This window comes from Schistocerca nitens, chromosome 1 (assembly GCF_023898315.1).
Source record: "Schistocerca nitens isolate TAMUIC-IGC-003100 chromosome 1, iqSchNite1.1, whole genome shotgun sequence".
NCBI lineage: Eukaryota > Metazoa > Arthropoda > Insecta > Orthoptera > Acrididae > Schistocerca > Schistocerca nitens.
Window position 1 is genome coordinate 156,101,108 of NC_064614.1, and position 23,163 is coordinate 156,124,270.

Below are 23,163 nucleotides of genomic sequence, written 5' to 3' on the forward strand. Positions count from 1 at the left end.
ATTTCCTAAACTTCAGTCATCCTGTGACTAAGACCAGAAGATCTACGTGCCACATTATATTTTACAAGTACATGGAAAGATTTTTCTCCAGAGACATCACAAGGAAAGTCTTTCGGGACGAGTTCCGCCCATATTCTACCATTAAGACACCGTACACCAAGGTGAAATAAGTGATATTTCCTAGTGCCTTGATTTGGGCTACATTCCTGTTCCGTCTTTAGTTACCTCATTGCCAACAGGACGTTAAACACTAACCTTCTTTCTGAATTCCTATGTAAGATGCATTATCCAAATATAACTACAAGATCACGCTACCTCTTTCAGCAGGTAGCCCTCATTGTTATGTATAGCCTGAACGCGCTTGATTTGTTTTATCGACTGTTTCCTTCTTGCAATCTCAATTAACAACGTTCGCGAAACACCAAACCCTCACATTCTGAATTACTTTCAACCTCCTCTCAAACCACATGTGTTTGCACCGATTCCTGTGTTGCAATCACTCGACTGTTGAATAACTTGCACTGTAGTTTTAAAGAAGTTTCAAATTTCCTCTGTTTTCAACATTAACTAAGGGCGTATGTCTTAAAATAACATTATCTACCCATTAATTTTCGCAGATTCAGTATACTCATTAATCTGCAGTCTACATGTTTTTACTCTTTCTTTCTCCCATTCTCCTACACCTGTATTTCTTTTTTATCGTTCTAAGTCTCGTTTGCACTATACAAGGTGTTTCCATAAGAGAGTGAAAAATTTAACAGAACGTAGAGGATGCTCCACTGAACAATTTTAAGTATGGAATCTGGAGTCAGAGAAGCCAGCTTAAGGAGATAGTGGGAGTAAAATGACATTTCTGTATACTTTTTTATCTGCATCAGTTACAGTTAACTGCAAATACCATCACTGAGGCAATGAATGTACCATTTGTACTGTGTCTTACAAAATGTGCTGAAACCGATGGCCGTCAACCTCAATGCATGCACGACATCCGCGAACAAGATTCTCATGTACCGTGACAAATATCCTTGGTGTTTTTCGAATCACATCACAGGCAGCTACAATTCTGGCAATTAATTCCATCTCTGTATACACTGGGGTCCTATACATAAGTGGCTTTAGATATCCCCATAGGAAATAACGAAGGTTATTCAGGTCGTGTGACCTCGCAGGCTATGGAATAGGACCTCCTCTTCCAATCCAGCGCCGGCCAGGGTGGCCGAGCGGTTCTAGGCGCTACAGTCTGGAACCGCGCGACCGCTACCGTGTGTGACCGCTCAATGTCACTCAATACGATTACGACGACACCCCTCGATCGACGTTAGCACTCGTGGTGTCACTCGCCTTCATACATGGCAGTGGACGTTTGAAAATTCGTGACGCTAGCTCAATGCTCGTCAATTGATTTAAATGTTATTCCCGGCTGATTCTTAATTCAATTACTGCCACGGGGGTGAGGAGAAAGAACACATCCTGGTGATATCAGCATTATGCGTATTTATATGTTCGATTAATCTGAATGGTTTGCAATGTTCCAGCGATTCTATTCGAACTCTATGCTGACGTACCGACAAGGGCCATTTTCGCAGATAAACATGCAAGTACGTAATGGATGTTCAATTTCTCAATCCGCTGTAAGAAGAATTTCATGCATTTACATTTTTGGTGTCCCACAATATTGGTTGGCTAAATATTATGACGATACGTTGTATACAACTTCCACAGATATTGTTTATCATGTAGTCAAGACTACGTAATGAAGCCAAAATCGTGGATAAAATTGAAATGTAGTTTGTTTATTTCATCTGTGACTTTCAGAATATAGCGAACGTTTTTTCACGATCGTTTTTGATTATGAATCCCAGACAATCTCCTAATTCCTCAGAGCAATAAGCTGTAGCTATAAGTGTATTTCTCAGATGAAGTGGGCACTAGGAATTCTAATTACAGGCTTCACGTTTTGCTAATCACTTTCTGGTTGCCAAAATTGTAGTTAGAGAGCCAGTGTTGAGAACGGCAAAAGACAGCATAATTGATAGGAACATTTATATAACAATCAATCCACCAGCTGCCCCACAATTGGTGCATCGGCCGGGAAATGTTTCTACATTACAAACCAAACATCATTTAACAGCACAAAATTCCAACCAGCCGCCGCACATATGGTTAATCGGCCGGGAAAAACAAACAAAACATTATTTCATTAAATAACAGCAACCTAAATTTCCACCAGCCGCCCCACATATGGTGCATCGGCTGGGAAAGAAACTGAGTAATAGTGAAAGTGATTTTTAAATATTCGAATTCGGGAGTAAAATGCGACATGCCACAGAGTAATAAAACAGTGATAGTGTTACGTGTGTATGTGGACGACACAATTGGATTAACAACGCATCTGGATTGACGGAGCTGGCACTGAGTCAAGCGGCGCTGCCGGCATCACAAGAAGCCAGTTTCGCCTCACCGCAGTCGTCCGCCGGAGCAACCGGAGCCGCGCCTGCAGTTGCAGGCCACACAGCAGCCATTGGAGTGCCGTCTGCAGTTCAACGTGCCGCGTCGTATCAGTAATCCTGGTACGCCGCGCGGGCAACGCCATACGTCGTGCAGGAGGAACTAAGTTAAGTGAAAAGCTGTTAAAAATTTTACTAACCTGCACTAAAAGACTATCGGCGATGGAATTGCCAGAAGAAACCGAGGTTAAATTTAAATCAGAACCTATGTCTGTTGAAAAAACTGTAAATCCAGACAACGGTTCAAGTGTAAATATGCATGAAAGTAGTAATGTTAAAGTGAAATATGAAGTATTGTCTCCTGACAGTATTGTGGAAAGGGGCAATGATTCAATAATAGAGACCCCTGTAGTAAAGCAGAAATCAGAAATTGTTAATTTATTGGATGATAGTTTATCTGATGAGTTAAAAACGAAACAGCCATCAGAAGTGGTAGAGTTTAAACAGGAGAAGTTAAATATGACTGATCAATCAGAAGTTACATTTAGTTTTGATGATTCTGCTGTTGGAGCTAGTTTTTCGTCACCTGAGTGTGATAAGAAACCAGCTAGTGAGCAACCCAAAGATACTGGGGCTATTGATTTAAATGTTATATTAAAAACAATAGCTACCAGTAATGCTGAATTAAAATCTAATATAATTGAGGTAAATAACAGGATTGTGGCCAGCCAAACTAATTTTAATAAACGATTGGAGGTAATGGACGATACCTTCAAGGCTGGTTGCAATAAGTTGAAAGAGCATCTGGACAGTTTGAATTATAAAATTGATTACAACCATGAGGATATTAAGAAAAAGGTTGCTCAACAATTTTCTGAAATGTGTAAAACAGTAAAATCCGAAGTTGCTGAGGTTCGCAAAGACTTCCAAATGGAAGATGCGAAGCTGGAGCACAAGTTAACAGAAAAGATCGAGGCGGAATCTGAACTGTGCTCAGATAGGTTTAAAGATGTTAATATAAAAGTAAACATATGTCAAGCAGAAGTAGACGCAATCAAAACTGATACTACTCATATTGTGCAAAGAGTAGATAATGTTGAAATGAGAGTAGAAAATGTTAGTACTAACATTGCTAACATTGAGAGTAAAGTAGCTTCAGTAACTTCTGGTAATGGTAGTATGCAACAAGTTGTAGCTGCAAACGCCGCTTTTATCGGGTGTCGGCAGTTCTTGCGGTTCGATCCAGATAAAAATATCCACCCGCTAGATTTCTGGAACGACTTTGAAGATGTGATTCCACCAACTTGGTCTGAACGAGAGAAAATCTCATTTATTAGAAGCCATTTAGCAGGTGACGCCATGCGTTGGTCAGCTGATGTTATGTTGAAGTGTAAAACACTAACGGAATTTAAAACAGCTTTCATTAATGAGTATTGGTCTAGCAATAATCAAAATGAAGTGTTGAGAGAATTTTTGAGTGGAAAACGCTTCAATGCAGGCAAGGAATGTATAAAAGAGTTTGCTAGGTCATGGATCTCACGTTTGTCACATTTGGGAGAAAAGCTAAAACCTGAAATGATAATACTAGGTCTTGAAGACAAACTGCCATGGTATTGGCAGACTAGAATTATATCAGCCCCTAAGAGACAATCTTGATCGTTTCATTGAGTATTTGGAACGTGTAGAGCGTGTTGCTGCCAATGAGGAGCAAGCACGTAATAACACAAATGCTAATAACACTAGTGGTAATTTTAAGAACGAGCAGAATGGCAATGTAAACATCAGAACAGTAGGTGTTCGCCATCCTAAGACAGGTAGCAATTGGAGAAATAATTATCAGATCCAACAATGGCATCCAAATGATAGTAATTTTGTTCCGAACAAAATTTTGCAGGTGAACAACAGTGCGGAAAGCAATGCTGTGCCAGTTAACTATAATGAAAATAAAGGAAACAGTAGTAGGCCGAGGCAGGAAAACTAGTTCCCGTCTATGAGGACACTGGCGCTCACCAGGCGGTTACTTTTCCTAAGCCAGTAGTTACGGTAATTGGTAAGACAGATCAGAATACTCAGACTGAACATGTGGATGAAGGGTCAGTAGCATCTAAGAATACAGCAGAAATATTAGATCACTCACAGTATTTGATAGATACCGTGTTGGAGACGCTTTCTAAGCGGGAAGAGAAAGAGAAGGCGCAGCAGTGTAACGGTAGGGAAGAGCTACAAAATACTGAATTGTCAGGTGAAGAAGCAGAAGAAATTCATGCTTATATTTACGATGAGAATGATGTGCTCTTATCTAAAGTGCCTGTGCAGGAGGTTGATACTGTAATAATAGATTTAGGACAGGAGGTAAGTGAGAATGTAGAGGGTAGCCTGTTGGGGGTCGATGAACCCAGTAGCTGTGACCAGTTGTCACTTGAGAAGGAACCCGACGATAATAATGAAAGTGGTTTAGCTGTAACTAGTGTTATGCCCGGTCTGGAGGCGCAGAATCGCTCAGACTACAGTAATTTGGGTCATGTTCAGCAAACTAAATGTAATGAAGTCGTGCGGTGTTTCGATTTGAAATTAATAGACCGACAGGAAAAGGCAGCTGAAAATGTAATTCAGAAAAACCCTACACACTTTGACCTAAATGTAATGAAGACAGATGTCGATCACTTTAGTTGGAGACAAATACAAAAGGAACTATTGAATGAGTTTGAGGAACCACCCGTACAACCTAGAATAAGCCACCCTACAATAATAGTGAATATGTTGGGTATCAATGTACGTTGTGTCTTAGACAGTGGAAGTGAGGTGAGTGCGATATCTCAGTCCTTCTTTGATGCATTACCTGGTAAAGACAAGCTTACAGTAAAGAGGGTATCAGGACTAAGAATAATTGGTGCTACTGGCAAGGTGTCAAAAGCGGTAAAGCAAGAAGCTTTACTGCCCTTTGATATTAATGGTAATTTAATTGATTATCCATGCTTAATTGTAAATAATCTCAGTATTGAGGTTTTAATTGGCATAGATTTCTTGTCGAAATATCAGAGTGTTGTTGACTTTGAAAGAAGCCAGTTAAAAATGGTCTTGCCCATAACCGGAGAAATTACGGTGCCTTTTATTGATAAACATGTAGTAACTAATGATGAAACTTGGGAGCTGCCTATACGAGTTCTGAAAAATAGGAGATATTGGGACGAAGGTGTTAATTTTAGTAAAAGTAAGCTAAACACAGAAGAAGAAGAAGAAGAAGAAGAAGCAATTATTTTGGACAAAATAGAAGCTAAATTGCAGGAAATCGATAAAATTTCAGCTAATCAGAAGGAAGAACTGAGACAGGTTTTAAAAAGGCATCATAAGGTATTTTCAAATCGACCTGGCGTGGTCAAAGGTTATGAATGTCAATTAAAGGTGAAACCTGGCCAAGTGTTTTTCAGGAAGCCATACCAAATACATGTAGCTAGGAAGGAGGCGGTTCGAGAGGAGATACGGAGAATGCTAGAGTGGGGCGTGATTGAAAAAGCGGTCAGTGAGTACAATAATCCTCTTGTTGTTGTACCACAAAGAGACGGGAGTGTCAGATTGGTCTTGGTTGAATGAAATAGTGGTTAGGGAAAGTGATAGACCGCAGAACATGGACGAGTTATTGCAAAAGTTCCGGGGAGTAAAATTCTTAACTGCTATGGACATCACGTGTGGATATTGGAATTGGCCGCTGGCGGAAAGTTCAAGGAAGTACACAGCTCTCTTGTACGAAGGAGTTTGTTACCAATACCGTGTGGTACCTTTCGGACTTAATATCTCTGTTTGTGCCTTCGTACGTGTGATGTGCCATGTTTTAGGACCAGCCTTAATTAATAAAATAACAGTCTACGTAGATGATCTGTTAACAGCAACTCCTACCTGAGAAGAACACATAGTTTTATTAGAGGCTGTTGAGAGAGGTGGCATGAAACTAAAGATTGAAAAGACAGAGTGCGTTAAAGAGGAAATAGGTTTCTTGGGATATATGATAAGTGGAAAAGGTATTCTGCCTGACCAAGGTAAGTTAGCAGTCATTGAAAAATTTGAGGCTCCCGGAAACAAGAAGCAGTTGAGATCGATGTTCGGTCTTTTCGGCTTCTATAGGCGTTTTGTTAGTGATCAGGCTTTTAATGCGCCCTGTCATCACCTCCTGCTGAAAAAGAATACCCCTTGGGTTTGGACAGCAGAATATCAACAGGCGTTCGAGGTGCTTAAACAATCTTTAATTAATAGTCCTATTTTACATCATCCTGATTTTGAAAAACCATTCTGTATGTCTGTTGATGCTAGTGGCTATGGTATAGCTGTGGAGATATTCCAAGTAGAAATAGAGAACGAACAAGAAGTGCACAAGACTATAGCTTTCGCAAGTCGATCTTTACAGGCAGCAGAGAGAAATTATGGCATCTCAGAACTGGAAGCATTGGCAATTGTATTTGAGGAACAGAAATTTGAGCAGTATCTATTAGGCCACAAGATAATTGTTTACAGTGACCTTAAGGAAATGAATTCCTCAGAGCTATAAGCTGTAGCTATAAGTGTATTTCTCAGATGAAGTGGGCACTAGGAATTCTAATTACAGGCTTCGCGTTTTGCTAATCACTTCCTGGTTGCCAAAATTGTAGTTAGAGAGCCAGTGTTGAGAACGGCAAAAGACAGCATAATTAATAGAAACGTTTATATAACAATTAATTCCACCCGCCGCCCCACATATGGTTAAACGGCAGGGAAATGCATTATATATAAACATTATATATAAACAACATAAAAAAACTCCACCAGCCGCCCCACAGCGGCATGGGAAAGTATGTTGGGAACTTTGCTGTTCATGTTGTATATTAATGACTTGTCAGGTAATATTAATAGTAACATCATACTTCGCAGATGATTCTGCTACCATTAATAAAGTACTGCCTGAAAATATAAAACTGCATAAACTGCAGACAGATCTCGGCAAGACTTCAAAGCGAGGCAAAAATTGGCAGTTTGTGTTCTGGCACGTAAAATTGTGCACTTCACAAAAAGAAAAAAACTTTATATACTATAACTACAATATCAATGAGACACAGCTGGAATCTGACGACTTACACAAATAATTCCTTGTAAGAATTCTTAGGGATATGAAATGGAACGATTACATAGTCTTAGGTTGAAAATGTGGCACACTCCGGTTCACTGATATGATTTAGGGGAAAACGGAATTAGTTTAAAAAAAAAAAGAAAAAGAAAAAAGCTTACGAACCCCTCAGACGATCTATCCTATAATAGTATGGGACCCGTACCAGATAGTACTAAAAGGGGGTATTGAATGTATACAGAGAAGAGCAACACGAATCGTCAAATGCTGGTTCGACCCACAAAAGAAAGCCTATTTGCAAAGTTTCAAGAAACAGTATTAATTGATGAATCTAGGAATACACAGTGATCATCTGCATATCGTTCCTGGAGTGACCGCGAAGGCTACTTACGACGCGATCAGAGGCATTTAAACAGCTTTACATCTCGCGCTCCACACGGGAGTTTAATGGGAAGAAAACGTAAGCGATACAGTGGGTGGTACCCTCTGTCACGCACTTCAAAGACATTTGTCGAGTGTAGATGTAGTTGCTACGTCCATAAACTGCCATGGGTTCCCTCCTGAATCACTTTTGCGTTGCTAAACACTCGTCGCCTGCTCGGACGCTTGGGGTACTTACTGTGTGTGCTGAGCTCCGTCTGCTGTTCCGTCGTGGCCATGGCGGCGGACTGACAGACCGCATCAGCTGATTGTGGTCTCTCTGTAAACCCCCACCCAAGCTGCCGCTCGGATACGCCAGCCGCTATCGCCAGCGGACCGCGACGAGCAGTCGTGCTTCGCGGTTAGCGAGACACAGATCTCAACACGGCACAGCAGCTGCGTGCGGATTGTATTGCGAATACACAGAAAGAAGGATCCTTTATTGTACGATTATATGATAGCGGAACAAACACTAATAGCAGTTACTTCTGTAAAATATCTGGAGGTATGCGTACGGAACGATTTGAAGTGGAATGATCATATAAAATTGTTGGTAAGGCGGGTGCCAGGTTGAGATTCATTGGGAGAGTCCTTAGAAAATGTAGTCCATCAACAAAGAGGGTGGCTTACAAAACATTCGTTCGACCTATACTTGAGTATTGCTCATCAGTGTGGGATCTGTACCAGGTCGGGTACACATAGGAGACAGTGAAGATCCAAAGAAGAGCGGCGCGTTTCGTCACAGGGTTATTTGGTAAGCGTGATAGCGTTACGGAGATGTTCAGCAAACTCAAGTGGCAGACTCTGCAAGAGAGGCGCTCTGCATCGCGGTGTAGCTTTGCTGTCCAGGTTCCGAGAGGGTGCGTTTCTGGATGAGGTATCCAATGTATTGCTTCCCCCTATTTATACCTCCCGAGGAGATCACGAATGTAAAATTAGAGGGATTCGAGCGCGCTCGGAGACTTTCCGGCAGTCGTTCTTCCCGCGAACCATACGCGACTGGAACAGGAAATGGAGGTAATGACAGTGGCACGTAAAGTGCCCTCCGCCACACACCGTTGGGTGGCTTGCGGAGTATAAATGTAGATGTAGTAGATGTAGATTGTGATTACGGGTCCTCCACTCAAGTTGTTGTTGTTGTTCTTCTTCACTTCAAGGAGTAGGCCAATAGCCTGTTGCGTCTTCGCAAAAGCCACCTTTTCCTTGCCTTTATACCTCTTCTGCAGGTCTGACTAATCTTTCTGTTTCCATCCTTTCAATATCCTTCGTACATTTTGTTATCTTGTTTTCTATTCTTTCATTCATGCGGAATATAATTCTTTTCACATTTCAAAATCCTTTATTCGCTCTATCAGAGTACACGCTTTTACTTTCCTTAAAATTTGCGTCGTTTGGTCTTTCTTAGCTGTTGTTCAGATCTCACTTCAGGAATTGAGCATAGGTGTTGACCTTACTCTGTCATCTACATGGCTACTCTGCATATCACACTTAAGTGCCTGGCAGAGGGATCATCGAACCATCTTCACAATAATTATCTATTATTCCAGTCTCTAACAGGGCGCGGAAAAAACGAACACCTGTATCTTTCTGTGCGAGCTACGATTTCCTTTATTTCATTATGGTGATAGTTTCTCCATTTGTAGATCATCGTCAACAAAATATTCTCGCATTCGGAGGAGAAATTCGGCGACAAATTTCCTGTGAAGATCCCGCTTCAGCGAAAAACGCCTGTTTTAATGGTTTCGTCATGGACTGAGCGGCTGGTCCCGGCGGAGGTTCGAGTCCTCCCTCGAGCATGGGTGTGTGTATGTGTGTTTGTCCTTAGGATACTTTAGGTTAAGTTGTGTGTAAGCTTACGGACTGATGGCCTTAGCATAAGATTTCACACACATTTGAACATTTAATGGTTTCCACCCCAAATCCTGTACCATGTCTGTGACACTGTCTCCCCTATTTATCGATAATACAAAACGTGTTGCCCTTCTTTGAACTTTCTCGATGTACTCCTTTAATCCTATCTGGTAAGGATCCAGACCGCATAGAAGCGCTCCAAAAGAGAAGGAACGAGGGTAGTGTAGCTAGTCTCTAGTAGATCTGTTGCATCTTCTAAGTGTTCTGTCAATAAAACGCAGCCATTGGTCCACCTTCTCCACAACATTTCTTATGTGTTCTTTCCAAATTAAGTTGTTCGTAATTGTAATTCCTATGTATTCAGGTGAAGTTAAGGAATTTAGATTTGATCGATTTATTACATAATCGAACTTTAACGGATTACTTTTAGCACTCATGTGGATGTTCTCTCACACTTCTTTCAGCTACCAATTTTCGCACTGTACAGATATCTTATCAAAATCGTTTTGCAGTTGGGTTTGACCTTTGATGACTTTACTAATCGATAAACGACAGCGTCTTCTACAAACCTGAAGCGGCTGCTCATATTGTCTCCTAAATCGTTTATATAGATAAGGAACAACAGAGGGTCTATAACACCTCCTTGGGGAACGCCAGAAATCACTTCTGTTTTACTTGATGACTTTCCGTCAGTTAATACGAACTGTGTGACCTATCTGAGAAGAAGTCATGAATCCAATCGCATTACTAAGATAATATTCCGTAAGCACGCAGTTTGCTTACAAGCCGCTTGCGAGGTACAGCGTCAAACCTTCTGGAGATCTAGAAATACGGAATCTATTTTAAACCTCTTTTCGTAGCACTCATCACTTTGTGTGAGTATAGCGCTAGCTGTGTTTCAGAAGAACGATGTTTTCTAAATCCGTGTTGACTGTGTGTCCATTCACCTTTCCCTTCGAGGTAATTCATAATGTTCAAAAATCCTGCTGCGTATCGACGTAAATGATATAGACCTATAATTTGGTGGATTACTCATATTGCCTTCTCGAATATTGGTGTGACCTGTGGAATTTCCAAGTCTTTGGGTTGTATATGATTATTAAGTATGGAGCTATTGCATCAGCATACTCTAAAAAGAACCTAATTGGTATACAGTCTGTACGACAAGACTTTCTTTTATTAAATGACTGAAGTTGCTTCACAATTCCAAGGATATCTACCTCTACTCTGTGTTTCGTAACTTTGCTTTAGCATCACTGTCATTGATAGTATTTCCATTTATATCAGGTTTAGAGACGAAGTTTCATTGTGGAAAGAAGTATAAACGTCTCGAGTTGAAGTCCACGCTAATCTTGGGGACTTTGCGTTCGTTTAAATTGTAGAGTTACATCTTCATGTCTTTCTTGGTTAATGTACTATGTATAGTGCCACATATCGTTTGAAACTTATTTAATTTTTTGAGATATCATTATCATAGTATAACTTAGATCACATCCTTACAGTGAAATACCTTTTCAACTGATTTCCCGTTAAACATTCTTTTAGAACGTAATTGGTATTTCCTTTAAAAGCCGGAACTTTGGTTGTATCTGCTGGTATTTTCAAGTTATAGAGTTATCTGTTGAGCCCAAACGATATAGAGCAAGTTGTAATTCATCTTCCGTCTTTTGTAAAATTATTTGGTCATCAGAAAAGAATACAGTATTTAAGTGTGTGTTTCTCAGAATTCATTTTATTTCTGGAACAGCTTCTTGTTTCCATTGTCTAACAATGTCGTCAATATGTACATTAAATAAAATGGGTGAGCAACTGCATCCTTGTCATACTCTTCTGTCAACAGCTATTGGTCCTGTTCTCTCTTTCCCGTATTAAGTAAAATTTCGTAATTTGAATACGAACTTTTTATCACTTGCATCAAATGTTTCGGACAATCTCGTCTTTCCATTATATTCCACAGCATGTACCTATCGACTCTGTCAAAGGCTTTTTCACAATCTACCAATGCAATGTGTGTTTTGAGGATATGTCCTCGTTTCTTTCCAGTCATCTGCCACACTACTGTGGTATTGTCAATGCATTATCGTCCTTATCTAAAACCGTTTTGTTCCTCTAGTTAGATGGTGTCAGCTATTTTTTCTGCCCGTTATTAATTATTCGTGCATACAATTTATATCCAGTGTTCAACAGTCTTATTTCTCTGTAGTTTTTTTCTTATAAAAATAAAGGAGGAGGTGATTCTCAAATTTTTCGCATTTGAAAGACACTGACAGAAATGGAAAACGTTATACCATGCAGCACCTGCCGTTACTGATCAAATTTTGAGAAGATGTTCATCATATGAAGGGTGTTGCTGTGCGGTCCGAAGACAGGTTTGACAGAACCGCCTATGCGGCGCGGGCCTCTTCATTTCTACATAACTACCGCAACGTACATCCAATTGAACCTGCTGGATGCAGACAAGCTGTGGATTCGCCCTACAATTTTTACGCTCCACGTTTTCCCGCAGTGTGGCCGTGTTGGTTCTACAGCTACATCTACTACTACATGGATTCTCCGCAAGCCACCGTGCGGTGCGTGGCGGAGGGTACCCTATACCACTACTTGTCATTTCCTTTCCTGTTCCCCTCAGAAAGAGAGCGAGGGAAAAAGACCGTGTATATACGTCCGTATGGGCCCCAAGTTCTCGTAAGTTATCTTTGTGGTCCTTACGCGCAATGTATGTTGGCGACAGAAGAATGGTTTGGCAGTGAGCTTCAAATGCCGGTTCTCTAAATTTTCTCTCTAGCGTGTCTCGAAAAGAACGTCGCCTTCCCTCCAGGGATTCCTATTTGAGTTCCCGAAGCATCTCCGTAACAGTTACGTGTAGTTCGAACCTAGAGCCAGTCCAGTATTAAGGTTTGCATCAAAGATTGCAGAATCTAATCATCACTTACCGAACACCATAATAATATGTAACAACTATCACCACACAAGTCTGCTGATACACAGAAACCACATAAATGTTCACGAGGCAATTTTAAGTAACAAGTTACTTTTGCACTAAATAATGTAACAGACTCGACATGAATATAGCCTCTCAAGAAACTGACAGACTGTTTACAAGCATTTTCCGAGACTGGACTGAACTTAATTTGAATAATATACAATGATAACTTTTATCACAAACGTCTTTCTGGTATGAAAGACAGTTCTAGACATCCTGAAATTGTTTCCTCAACTGCCTAAGTTAATTATTTGCAAGTTTGTTTTCCACTGACTGGTCAACTAACCTGACTGGCACCCGTCCACATGACACACACTCATAGCTGACAATTTCAGTCTGTCAATGATAACATTAAATGCAACCAAGTCTGTAGTGTGACAGAGCTACTGATGTCATAAGTAGAAAGCAGTCAGTGTGGATAATGTCATCAGCATTGTTGAAACTTTCCTTTTTAGAAGTCTGTGCAAAAATAAATAATCCAAGTTATGCCTTTGGCATTGATGCTAACAGTTGAAGCATGTCAAAAGTAAAGATGGCTGTCATTCACTGTGCTCTATAAAGGATGCAGCTGCCACCATCTTGTGAAATAATTTATATTCAAAGACATGCTGAAGAACACTTCATTTTAACTGACAATATCATAGCATTGGTGTACAATTGCATTTACATATTTATTTATTTATTTATTTATTTATTTATTTTGCTTATTTAGTGGCCATGATACTGGACTTAAAGTACAGAACAGTATAAAATATTACATAATGTTACAACAAAAACATTCTGCTTAATTAGATTATAAAATTATATACCTACATATAGATAGAATAAAAACTAGTGAAACCCGTTGGTTGATTTTACTAAAACTATGAAATACCAATATACATAGATGAAAGAAGTTTGGTTTTGTCTAGGAACGAGTGGTAAGTATAAATTTTTGTTTAGAGAGTTATGAAACAGACCTACAGATTTCAGCAAAATTCCAGGTATTCATTAATGCTGTAGAAGCTGCTTATTAGTAATTTTTAGTTTTTTTTTAATGTATTTTTTTCCGTCTGGCAGTGCACTGTACATAATTTTTGGTTTGTAAATGGCACTGTCCTGATATATTTATTTTCTGCGCACATCCCTGTTCCTTGTTTGATAATTAAGGATCTCACTATTCAGACCTGAAACTTTGTGGTCTTTAATGATGCAGATGCTTTCAAATATAAATATCGATGGTAAGGTCATTTTTAATTCCTTAAAGATAACCTCTACATAGTGCTCTGTGAGCAACATCACTTATAAATCTTACAGCTTTCTTTCGGAGCTCAAAAGACTGCTTTGGAGAAAGAGGTATTTCCCCAGAATACTATACCATACTTCAGTACACTATGCATGTATACATAATAAGCACTTAACACTTTAAGCACTCTTAACATGTAACAATACTTGCTTAATTTTTGTTAAGCATTTCTACATGTTTTTCCCATATTAGATGCTCATCCACCTATAATCCAAAATATTTTCTGTGATTCTTTTGCTGAATTTGGCTATTCGATAATGTGGATTTTTCATTGGTCTTGTTTTTGTTCCTTACATGGTTGAAGTTCATCCATACAGTTTTCTTTTCATTGACAACTAGACAGGTATCTTTAAACCATTTTTCTGCAGTTTCTGCTGCTCTGTCTATTTTTTGCTGCATCTCATAATCATTCTTCCCTTTTATAATGAAGCTTGTATCAGCAGAAAATAATACAGTATCTGCTGTTGAAAACTATTGTAGGTCATTAATAAAATACTTTGTTTGCTGGGAATACATCAGTCATAACTGATGCTTGAACCATTGATTTTCTTATTTTGCTAAGCCATTGTAAATTACTGACTGTCCCTCATAAATTATCTTAGAAAATATTGACTGGCGAACAGTATCAGAACAAATATAAAGCTGCCTGACATCTCCCCAAAATCAGTGATGTGAAAACATTACAGGCAAGTGAAGTGTCACTATCTAGAACTGCGAAGAGAGAAATTGCAAAAGCCTGATTTAACTATCTTTAATACTTTTCACTTAATTCTGTCGCAATTGTGGCTTGTTGCCGGAGCATGAAACGCTAATTTCTTAAAGTAGTAATTCAGCAGAAAATTACTAAGAACTTTTATTTCTCATGTCATTTATGTAAGCAGGAGCCCTCTCTTCTGCAGAGTCAAGTAATTTTTCAGTGTCCTCGGCCAGTGCATCGCGTTCAGAGCTCAGGTTAATGTATGCAAGTGGCATTAACATAGCAAGTTTTACTGTGGGACACGACTACTACTGTGAGGATGGAAGGGGGAGGGACGACGGGAAAGGGCTATGCTACATATAATTGAACTAAAATGCAGGAAGCTGTGGATGGGCCCCTTGCCAAGGGCAGAGAGATTTTTGCTATCGAGTTTCCAGCCAACTGTGCAGTGGAAACAGGGAGATGTAGCTGGCTACTTAGAACTGGCTTTTCTGCCATCAATAAGTTTTACTTCGTACTTGCAAATATTAGAATACTGACCCTAATTAAGTCTGGTAATCATGAAATTGTTGCAATGTAAATGAAAATGCATATTTTGTGACAGTGTTTCATGCACTGTATGTCACAATTTAAGTATTCCTCAGTGTTTAGTGAACATTACAGTACCAGTGTATCCTAGTTTAATCTCGTTACAATGTTGGATATGGATTTTACATTTCTTCATTAAATCTCTCTTTTTTTTCTACCATTTACTTACATCTATCAACCACAAATATATTTTTCAACTTTGGTCAAATGGTGTACAAACTAACTGGAATAACCACAGCTCAATATTTGCAGAAAATCGAAAAGACACTCAACAAAACTGTTTGCACAGAAAATGGTCCACATCAGGCATTCTCAGCACATACTCACGTCATATGAGGATCATTCAGTAAGTAATGTGACATTTATTTTTCTGAATGCAGCTGGTTTTATTCAGGATTTCATTATACCCCATTATTCCTCACTATTTTGGCTACAAAACCTTATTTTTCAACATAATTTCTATTCAGTGCAATGGCCTTATGCCACTTTAGTGGGAGGGCCAGTATGTTCACATGATACCACTCTGCTAGTTGACATTTGAGCCAACGTCTTGTTGCACCAATGATCTACCCATCACCCATGTACTGCTTCCCATGGAGTCCATTTTTCACTGGGCCAAACTAATGGAAGTAGGAAGTTATAAGATCTTGGCTGTAAGTCAAATAAGAATGGACAAGCCAATGAAGCTTTACAAGCTGCTCTCAGGTGCACACACTTGTCTGAGGCCTTGCATTGTTATGGATAAGGAATTCTTTGCATTTTTATGGCAACGAACAAGTTGAAGTCATCTCTTCAATTTTTGGAGGGAAGCACAGTACACTTCATAGCAGATTGTTGCACAGTTAGGGAGGACACCACTGCAAATGCGTGTTCACACATTCAAACACTGTAGGAGTCTCATCTGTGTGTGGCCAGCTGGCACAAGGGAGATGTGACAGATTTGCATGACATCATTGCAGTGATGACAGATGCTTCGTTCAACATCTTACCATGCTTTTGTTCACTTCCAGGTCTCTGTAGACATTGTACTAGTGCCTCTGAATATTGACAATTCTATTTTTCACCAAAAGAAACTTCACGACACCTCTACTTTGAATGTCACTGGTACATACACTATTTTGAAGGCTAGATATAGTGCTATTGGGTCTTCCTGGAACTATAAGGTCTGAAGCCAGAATATTCCAACATGTTCAACATATTCCACACTTTTTCCAACTGAAATTGACCTTTATCAGACCTTTAGCATACCAGGCAAGGGAGTTCTCATCACTACAGGTATGCTATCTATGGATGGGCAGGTTGTACGAGAGGGACTTTTTGGTGTGGAAGTGATGACAGCTGTCAAAATACAGGTATTGTTGGTGGTTAGTGGGTTTAATAAGGATGGACATAGATGTGGATGGAGCCTTCATAATGGATGTTGATGCCCAGGAAGGTTAGACATTGGGTTGATGAAGACCATCTGAAGCAGATGGACGACAGTAAGGTGGTTGAGGAATGAGGATAGGGTGTGTCGGCCCTGAGTCTAGATCATTAACATATTGTCAGTGAACTTTAAGCAGACAAGAGAGTTGGGGGTTTCGGGAGCCTTCAACGATTTCCTCTAGGTGGCCCTTAGAAAAGATGGTATAGGAAGGTTTTATTTGGGTGCCCATGGCTGTGCCACACATATCTCTCTTCTGAGAGTGGTAGTGGTGTGTCAGGATAATGTTGGTAAGGTATTTGAGGAATGAGGTAGTGGGTATGGAACCTGGAGGAAATGTGGAGTGTTGGTAACAGAAAGACCATGACGACAGTGACAAGTAGAGATCTGACAACTTAAGAGGCTTGATGGAGTGGAGTTTGTGAAGAAAGTGGTTAATATCTGAGGCTAAGTTCTGGGCAATTGGCTGGAGTTGTTAGTTAACAAAAACAGAATGATAACCAGCTACAATGGTGTGTCCAGTATTATTTTATTTGTGAATTTTTGTGAGCATGTACAAGGTGAGTACAGAGTGTGTCATTGAGTTTAGGCAGGAGGTGACTTGAGGAAGAAGTCCTGGGATGGGCACAATGATTTCAGTAGGGATTGGAGCGAGGACTTCTACATGGGATCACCATGGCTGAGCTTGTAAACAGAGAAGTCAGGTGGTTAGCAGAAGCATTCTGTCAGGCAGTCATTGTGATTCACCATACTGTGGTGGAACATTTGTCTGCATGGAGGATGATATGATTATGTCAGTGTCTGTATGAGGTTGTGTATGGCTGTCCTTTTCTCATGCTGGTATTCTTAGGTGAAGACCTGTGGAAGGATTGTGAGACCATGTTGGAAGTAAGGAATTTGTGGAAAGTGACCAGGAGATGATTAGGTGGAGAAAGTGGGAGGAGGACAGTAGATCTTTGACAAGCCCAACAAGGTTTAACTTTAATATGGGGCTGAAGGTGAAGCCTTTGGATAGGACAAGCTTCTGTACAACAGAGGTTTTGATGGAAAGGTAAACAGAAGTGCTTGTGATTGTATTCTGGATTCTGTGGAGTGCTGAAAATAGTTTTGGAGAATGCAAATTGTAAAGGTAATCTAGGCAGGGCCTGGGTGCTGTGAAGGGTTCACAGAGTTCACCGTGGATTGTTTAGGTGTTGAAGGGTAGTGAAGGTCCAAGGCAGGAGGAGGATGTCATTAGGTTGGGTAATTTAGCAGAGTGGCGTTGGAGTGCTCTTCAAGGTGTTTGAGGACAAGATTTTCAGTTCTGTAGATATGGTTTATGTAGTGGGGATTGCACAGTACAAATGTACAAATGTATTTTGGAGCAATCAAAAGTGGTTGTGTGATATCTGCACCACAGACATGTGTGTATGCAGTACCAGGTTTATGTGGTACAGGGACTGGTGAAATATAAGAACATTCATGTCTCCAAAATGATATTTTCACTCTGCAGCGGAGTGTGCACAGATATGAATCTTCCTAGCAGATTAAAACTGTGTGCTGGACTGAGACTTGAACTCAGGACCTTTGCCTTTTGTGGGCAAGTGCTCTACCATCTGAGCTACCCAAGTACGACCCGCGACCTGTCCCCACAGCTTTACTTCCGCCAGTACTTCGCCTCCTATGTTCCGTCCAAACTTCACAGAAGCTCCCTGCAAAACTTTTAGAACTAGAACTCTTGGAAGAAAGGATATTGCAAAGACATGGCTTTGCCATATCAGTGCACAATGCAATGCAGAGTGAAAATTTTGTTCTGGAAACATCCCCAGGCTGTGGCAAAGCCATGTCTCTGCAATATCATTTCTTCCAGGAGTGCTAGTTATGCAAGTTTTGCAGGAGAGATTCTGTGAAGTTTGGAGGGTAGGAGGCAAGGTACTTATGGAAGTAAAGCTTCGAGGACAGGTCGTGATTCGTGCTTGGGTAGAGCACTTTTCTGTGAAAGGCAAAGGTCCTGAGTTAGAGTCTTGGTCCGGCCAGGAAGTTTCAGCATTAAAGTCATTGTTAATGGAGGTAAATTTTATGGTGCCCAGTGGAGGGTAGAAGTGAGCCTGTGGCAGGTTCTGGTTAGAGCTGACTGATTTACATTCATTAGCATCATAGGAGAAGACACTGATATCTACTACCCTCAAGAAGATGCATGTTGATATTGTGGCAAAAGGGTTGCCGAATGGCAATTTACTATGACCCTTGTACATATACTAATTAGGTGGCAAATTTCTGAAATACAATTGCCTCCAAAATATATGAGCTGGGAAAATAAGTTAGCTGATGATCACAAACCAATGACACCTTGTGCTAAGCTGGAACAAATAGATTTATTTCCTTGAGGACAAAACTGATACTTGGATCTTAACAGATAATATCTGTGGCAGATTGTACAAAAATCATGAACAGAAGCAAGATTCCATGCTGGTTTGCTAACAGTACTCATCTGTGTTCCAAGTTCAAGCCAGTGGTCTGTGGACTGAGTCAAGCACTTAATACTAACATGGAATGTACCTAACTCAAAATGGTGATTTATCACACACAGAATAGATGTGCGTTTGCTTATGAACAGAGGTGCTTCCCGTGGTTGCTGTAGATGGCAACAAGGCAGTAACTGGTGGTAATGTAGCCTGAAATGCCCTATCTGCTGGTGCTGTGACACTTTATCAATAGCACAGATGTATGACGAGAAATTGATGGGTGAATGGTGATGTGTAAGCTGCAAGACTTGCCAACTGTCCAGCATCCCATCTGCGGTGCTCCAGCATGGAGCACAATTAATTTTTGGTTTTCTACTGGGCATCTGGATGAGCACAACTTGGCATGAATCTCTCCATGGATACAAAGAGAGAAAGTGACTTTACTCACTGACTATCCAGTGGCATGTCTACTAGACCTCGTCCTTTTGCACCACAACAGACACCTCTTTCTCAAAAACTGCCAATCCTGGCATAGAAATGAAGTTGGCACCAATCATGACCCCAAAACAGAACCCATCTTTTCTGACTACAATAAAAAATTACCCACAGCAACCTCAAGGTGTCCTGCCAAAATCAGAAGGCTACTTGGAATGTGGGCAGACTTCACAGTCCACCCACCAATTTTAGGCGCCATCAAGTCAACATGCGAGATAACTCAAGCATGGGGTGCAATGACGGAACATGTAAATTTGTTGGTGTGCATGCATTGCCTCTCCAGTAGGTGTCCTGCAAAGCCAGAGGGCTATTTCTGTGTATTCTAACACTCCAAGCAGGGCAGGCACTGCAACCCAGCATTATCGTATGACCACACAAGAAGGCTTCTTGTAACAGAGTGAGCAGTAAAGCAATTTCGCAAGTGCAGAGCTGGGGCAACATGGTGACAACTAAAAATGTGGCTTATACAGTAAGGCCTTTCCATACTTTCCCACATTGTCCTCACTTGACTCTGGGAAGGTCACTGACTCATCACATTGATGTGAGCCCTGGGCACCTTATCTCAGCTTAATGCTGCCACTACTTACAGAGGGCTAAACATAGCATTAAGAGAACAAATCCATCCCCACATTGATGAACTACTCAGGCAAGCAGGTACTGTGAGCTCATTCACTAATTTGTGCCTTGGGTGCCACAACAGAAATGAAACAACATGTAACTTATGTCCTATTAGCATGTTGACTTGCTAACAAAAAATGAGAGACAAAGGTCCTGATGGAAGACCCAACAGGACTGGAGGGGCCAGAAAGTCTTGTCACCTTTGAAGGCAATTCCATGGCTTAGGCTGCATTTAAGGAACAGGATGGGTCACTGCATTTTAGCTAAAGATAGTGATGCTTTTCTAAATTGATGCAGGCAAATAAAGCACAAGTATATTGGATGTGATGTTGCTAGAAAAAACATGATATGGCATGGGAAGTGGACAAAGGAAAGCATTAGGTGGTTGTAACACCAAGTACATGTAACTAGATGTTGGGAGTGAAAAGGCCGGAAGGAATTATGCTGAGGGCAGTGTGTTTGTTCAGTGATGTTAGGATATTTTATCATGTGTAAGCTACATCATGTGTGGAAAACAGAAAGAAAAGGTGTAAAATTCTGATGTGAGCAATGTGTGGGAAGAAGTGAGTGGATTTGGAAATGAAATGTAGTGGTTAGTTACTAGGAGTGTGTTCTGACTGATGTGGTGGACAAGTGGTTTGTAGAATAGTGCATTTTAATGGCCAGTATTTGCACAACAGGATGACTTAAGGTGATGCACAACCACATAGGTCAGGGCATGTGAAGCATGTGCTTCACTGTTTTTGCTGGCTAGGAATGTGGTTTAGAGATGCAAAAGGTGCATAGGCTGGGAACACAATGCATGGCTGACTGAGCCATTGAAAACACACAATTAAGGTGGCATGGAGACATGAATCAGGAATGAGTGATGGGACAGAAAAGAAAAAACTTGGAGACTGTGAGGACATTGAGTTAATAGGGGTTGAGACCAGTACGATTTGTGTATGCTTTGTGACAACTCAGTGCTTCTGTTATGCAGTAGATGGTCGTCTTTACTTCACAACTATATGCATCAAGAGTACTTCAGTAACGTCAAAACCTAAATATACATATAGGGGTAAACAGCAAATTAGGCAAAGGATGGATCACTGTTCACCACAACAATGACCTGATTAGTGTTTTCCATACTGAAGAGAGATTTGGCCAAAACCTGTAATGTGTAACATTCTCTTTGTTGTGCCTGTCTGCCACTCACTGGTCATCTTTATGGTAAGTAGCAATCTATCCTTTTCCTAAAATTTTTGATATCCAACCTGGAGTTTCCATTTTTTAATATATGGGTAAATGTATGTAACACATTATTATTATAATAGAGGGAAACATTCCACGTGGGAAAAATATATCTAAAAACAAAGATGATGTGACTTACCAAACGAAAGTGCTGGCAGGTCGATAGACACACAAACAAACACAAACATACACACAAAATTCAAGCTTTCCCAACAAACTGTTGCCTCATCAGGAAAGAGGGAAGGAGAGGGAAAGACTAAAGTATGTGGGTTTTAAGGGAGAGGGTAAGGAGTCATTCTAATCCCGGGAGCGGAAAGACTTACCTTAGGGGGAAAAAGAGGACTGGTATACACTCGCACACACACCTATGTCTGCCTGTGTCTGTATATGTGTGGATGGATAGATGTGTGTGTGTGTGCGCGCGAGTGTATACCCGTCCTTTTTTTCCCCCTAAGGTAAGTCTTTCCACTCCCGGGATTGGAATGACTCCTTACCCTCTCCCTTAAAACAACACATCCTTTCGTCTTTCCCTCTCCTTCCCTCTTTCCTGATGAGGCAACAGTTTGTTGCGAAAGCTTGAATTTTGTGTGTATGTTTGTGTTTGTATGTGTGTATCGACCTGCCAGTGCTTTCGTTTGGTAAGTCACATCTTTGTTTTTAGATATAACACATTATCATCTTATTTGCGAAATTCTTGTTTTGAACTTTAACATGTAGACAAAATGTGTAAGACCGATTTAGGTGACTTTGCCTGTATTTACAAAAGTATATACTGTACATAATGTAATCAAATGGGACCAAATAATCTGTAGCTTTTTCAGTATGTGTAGCCTCATTTATCAGAGAGACAGTGAACAAGAGGGCAGTAATAGTGAGGGTTTTTGTTATGTTACTGTTTCCTGGTTTTTCAAGTTTTGTAGATATAGAAGAGAGTCACTTTTTTGGAATTATTTATTTTTCAGAAATAAAGTGCTACAATAACAATAAAATTAGATAAAATACAGTTTCATTTTAATTAAAAAGTTCTATTGACTAGAAGACACTTTGCATTTGTGTGTTCAGTGCATAAATTACATAAAACAGAAACCATTTGTACTCTTGTCATCTCCAATTGGAGATTTTCATTTGCATATGACATTACTAATTTCTTCAAATAGTAATTCCTCTCCTCCAGATAGTGGTATGTTTAATAGGCACCTGCTGTGCTCAAAGCATGTATTTCACATATTTGTTGCAACTTTTGGCAATTTAAGAATCCACAAAAAATTTGACAATAGTTAAACTCTCTATGATAATTATCCATGGAACAACATGAGTGAATTAATTAAAACAGTATAGTGACTACATGCATTGGAGCATGTATATTACATTCTTTAAAATTTAACAACAACTTAAAACTGGACTTCAGCTATATTAATTAGAAGGGAAATCTAAACATTTAACAACTTTCTTATTACCTTATTTCCATTCAAAAATGCACAAATCACATTTTTATATTAGCTGCCATTGAAGAAGTCCCTGCATAAAACTTAAGGCACTGCTCCTCATGCACTAGGTGGCGCTGCTGTTCCATAATTTGCTGCAATCATC

At 40.1% G+C, this 23,163-nt stretch overlaps 2 protein-coding genes across 2 annotated transcripts in view; both read right to left on the minus strand.

The window, feature by feature from the left end:
• The window catches only part of LOC126234790 (putative inorganic phosphate cotransporter), a 153,360-nt gene extending 145,132 nt beyond the window's left edge, over nucleotides 1-8,228 (minus strand). Inside the window, exon 1 of the mRNA XM_049943542.1 lies at nucleotides 8,159-8,228. Coding sequence (XP_049799499.1) covers nucleotides 8,159-8,198 — 40 coding nt within the window. The 5' untranslated portion in view covers nucleotides 8,199-8,228. The remainder of the gene's footprint in view (nucleotides 1-8,158) is intronic.
• A 14,405-nt stretch (nucleotides 8,229-22,633) lies between these two features.
• LOC126234801 (putative inorganic phosphate cotransporter) overlaps nucleotides 22,634-23,163 on the minus strand; it is a 142,740-nt gene continuing 142,210 nt past the window's right edge. Inside the window, exon 10 of the mRNA XM_049943551.1 lies at nucleotides 22,634-23,152. Within this exon, the coding sequence (XP_049799508.1) occupies nucleotides 23,118-23,152 (35 nt within the window). The 3' untranslated portion in view covers nucleotides 22,634-23,117. The remainder of the gene's footprint in view (nucleotides 23,153-23,163) is intronic.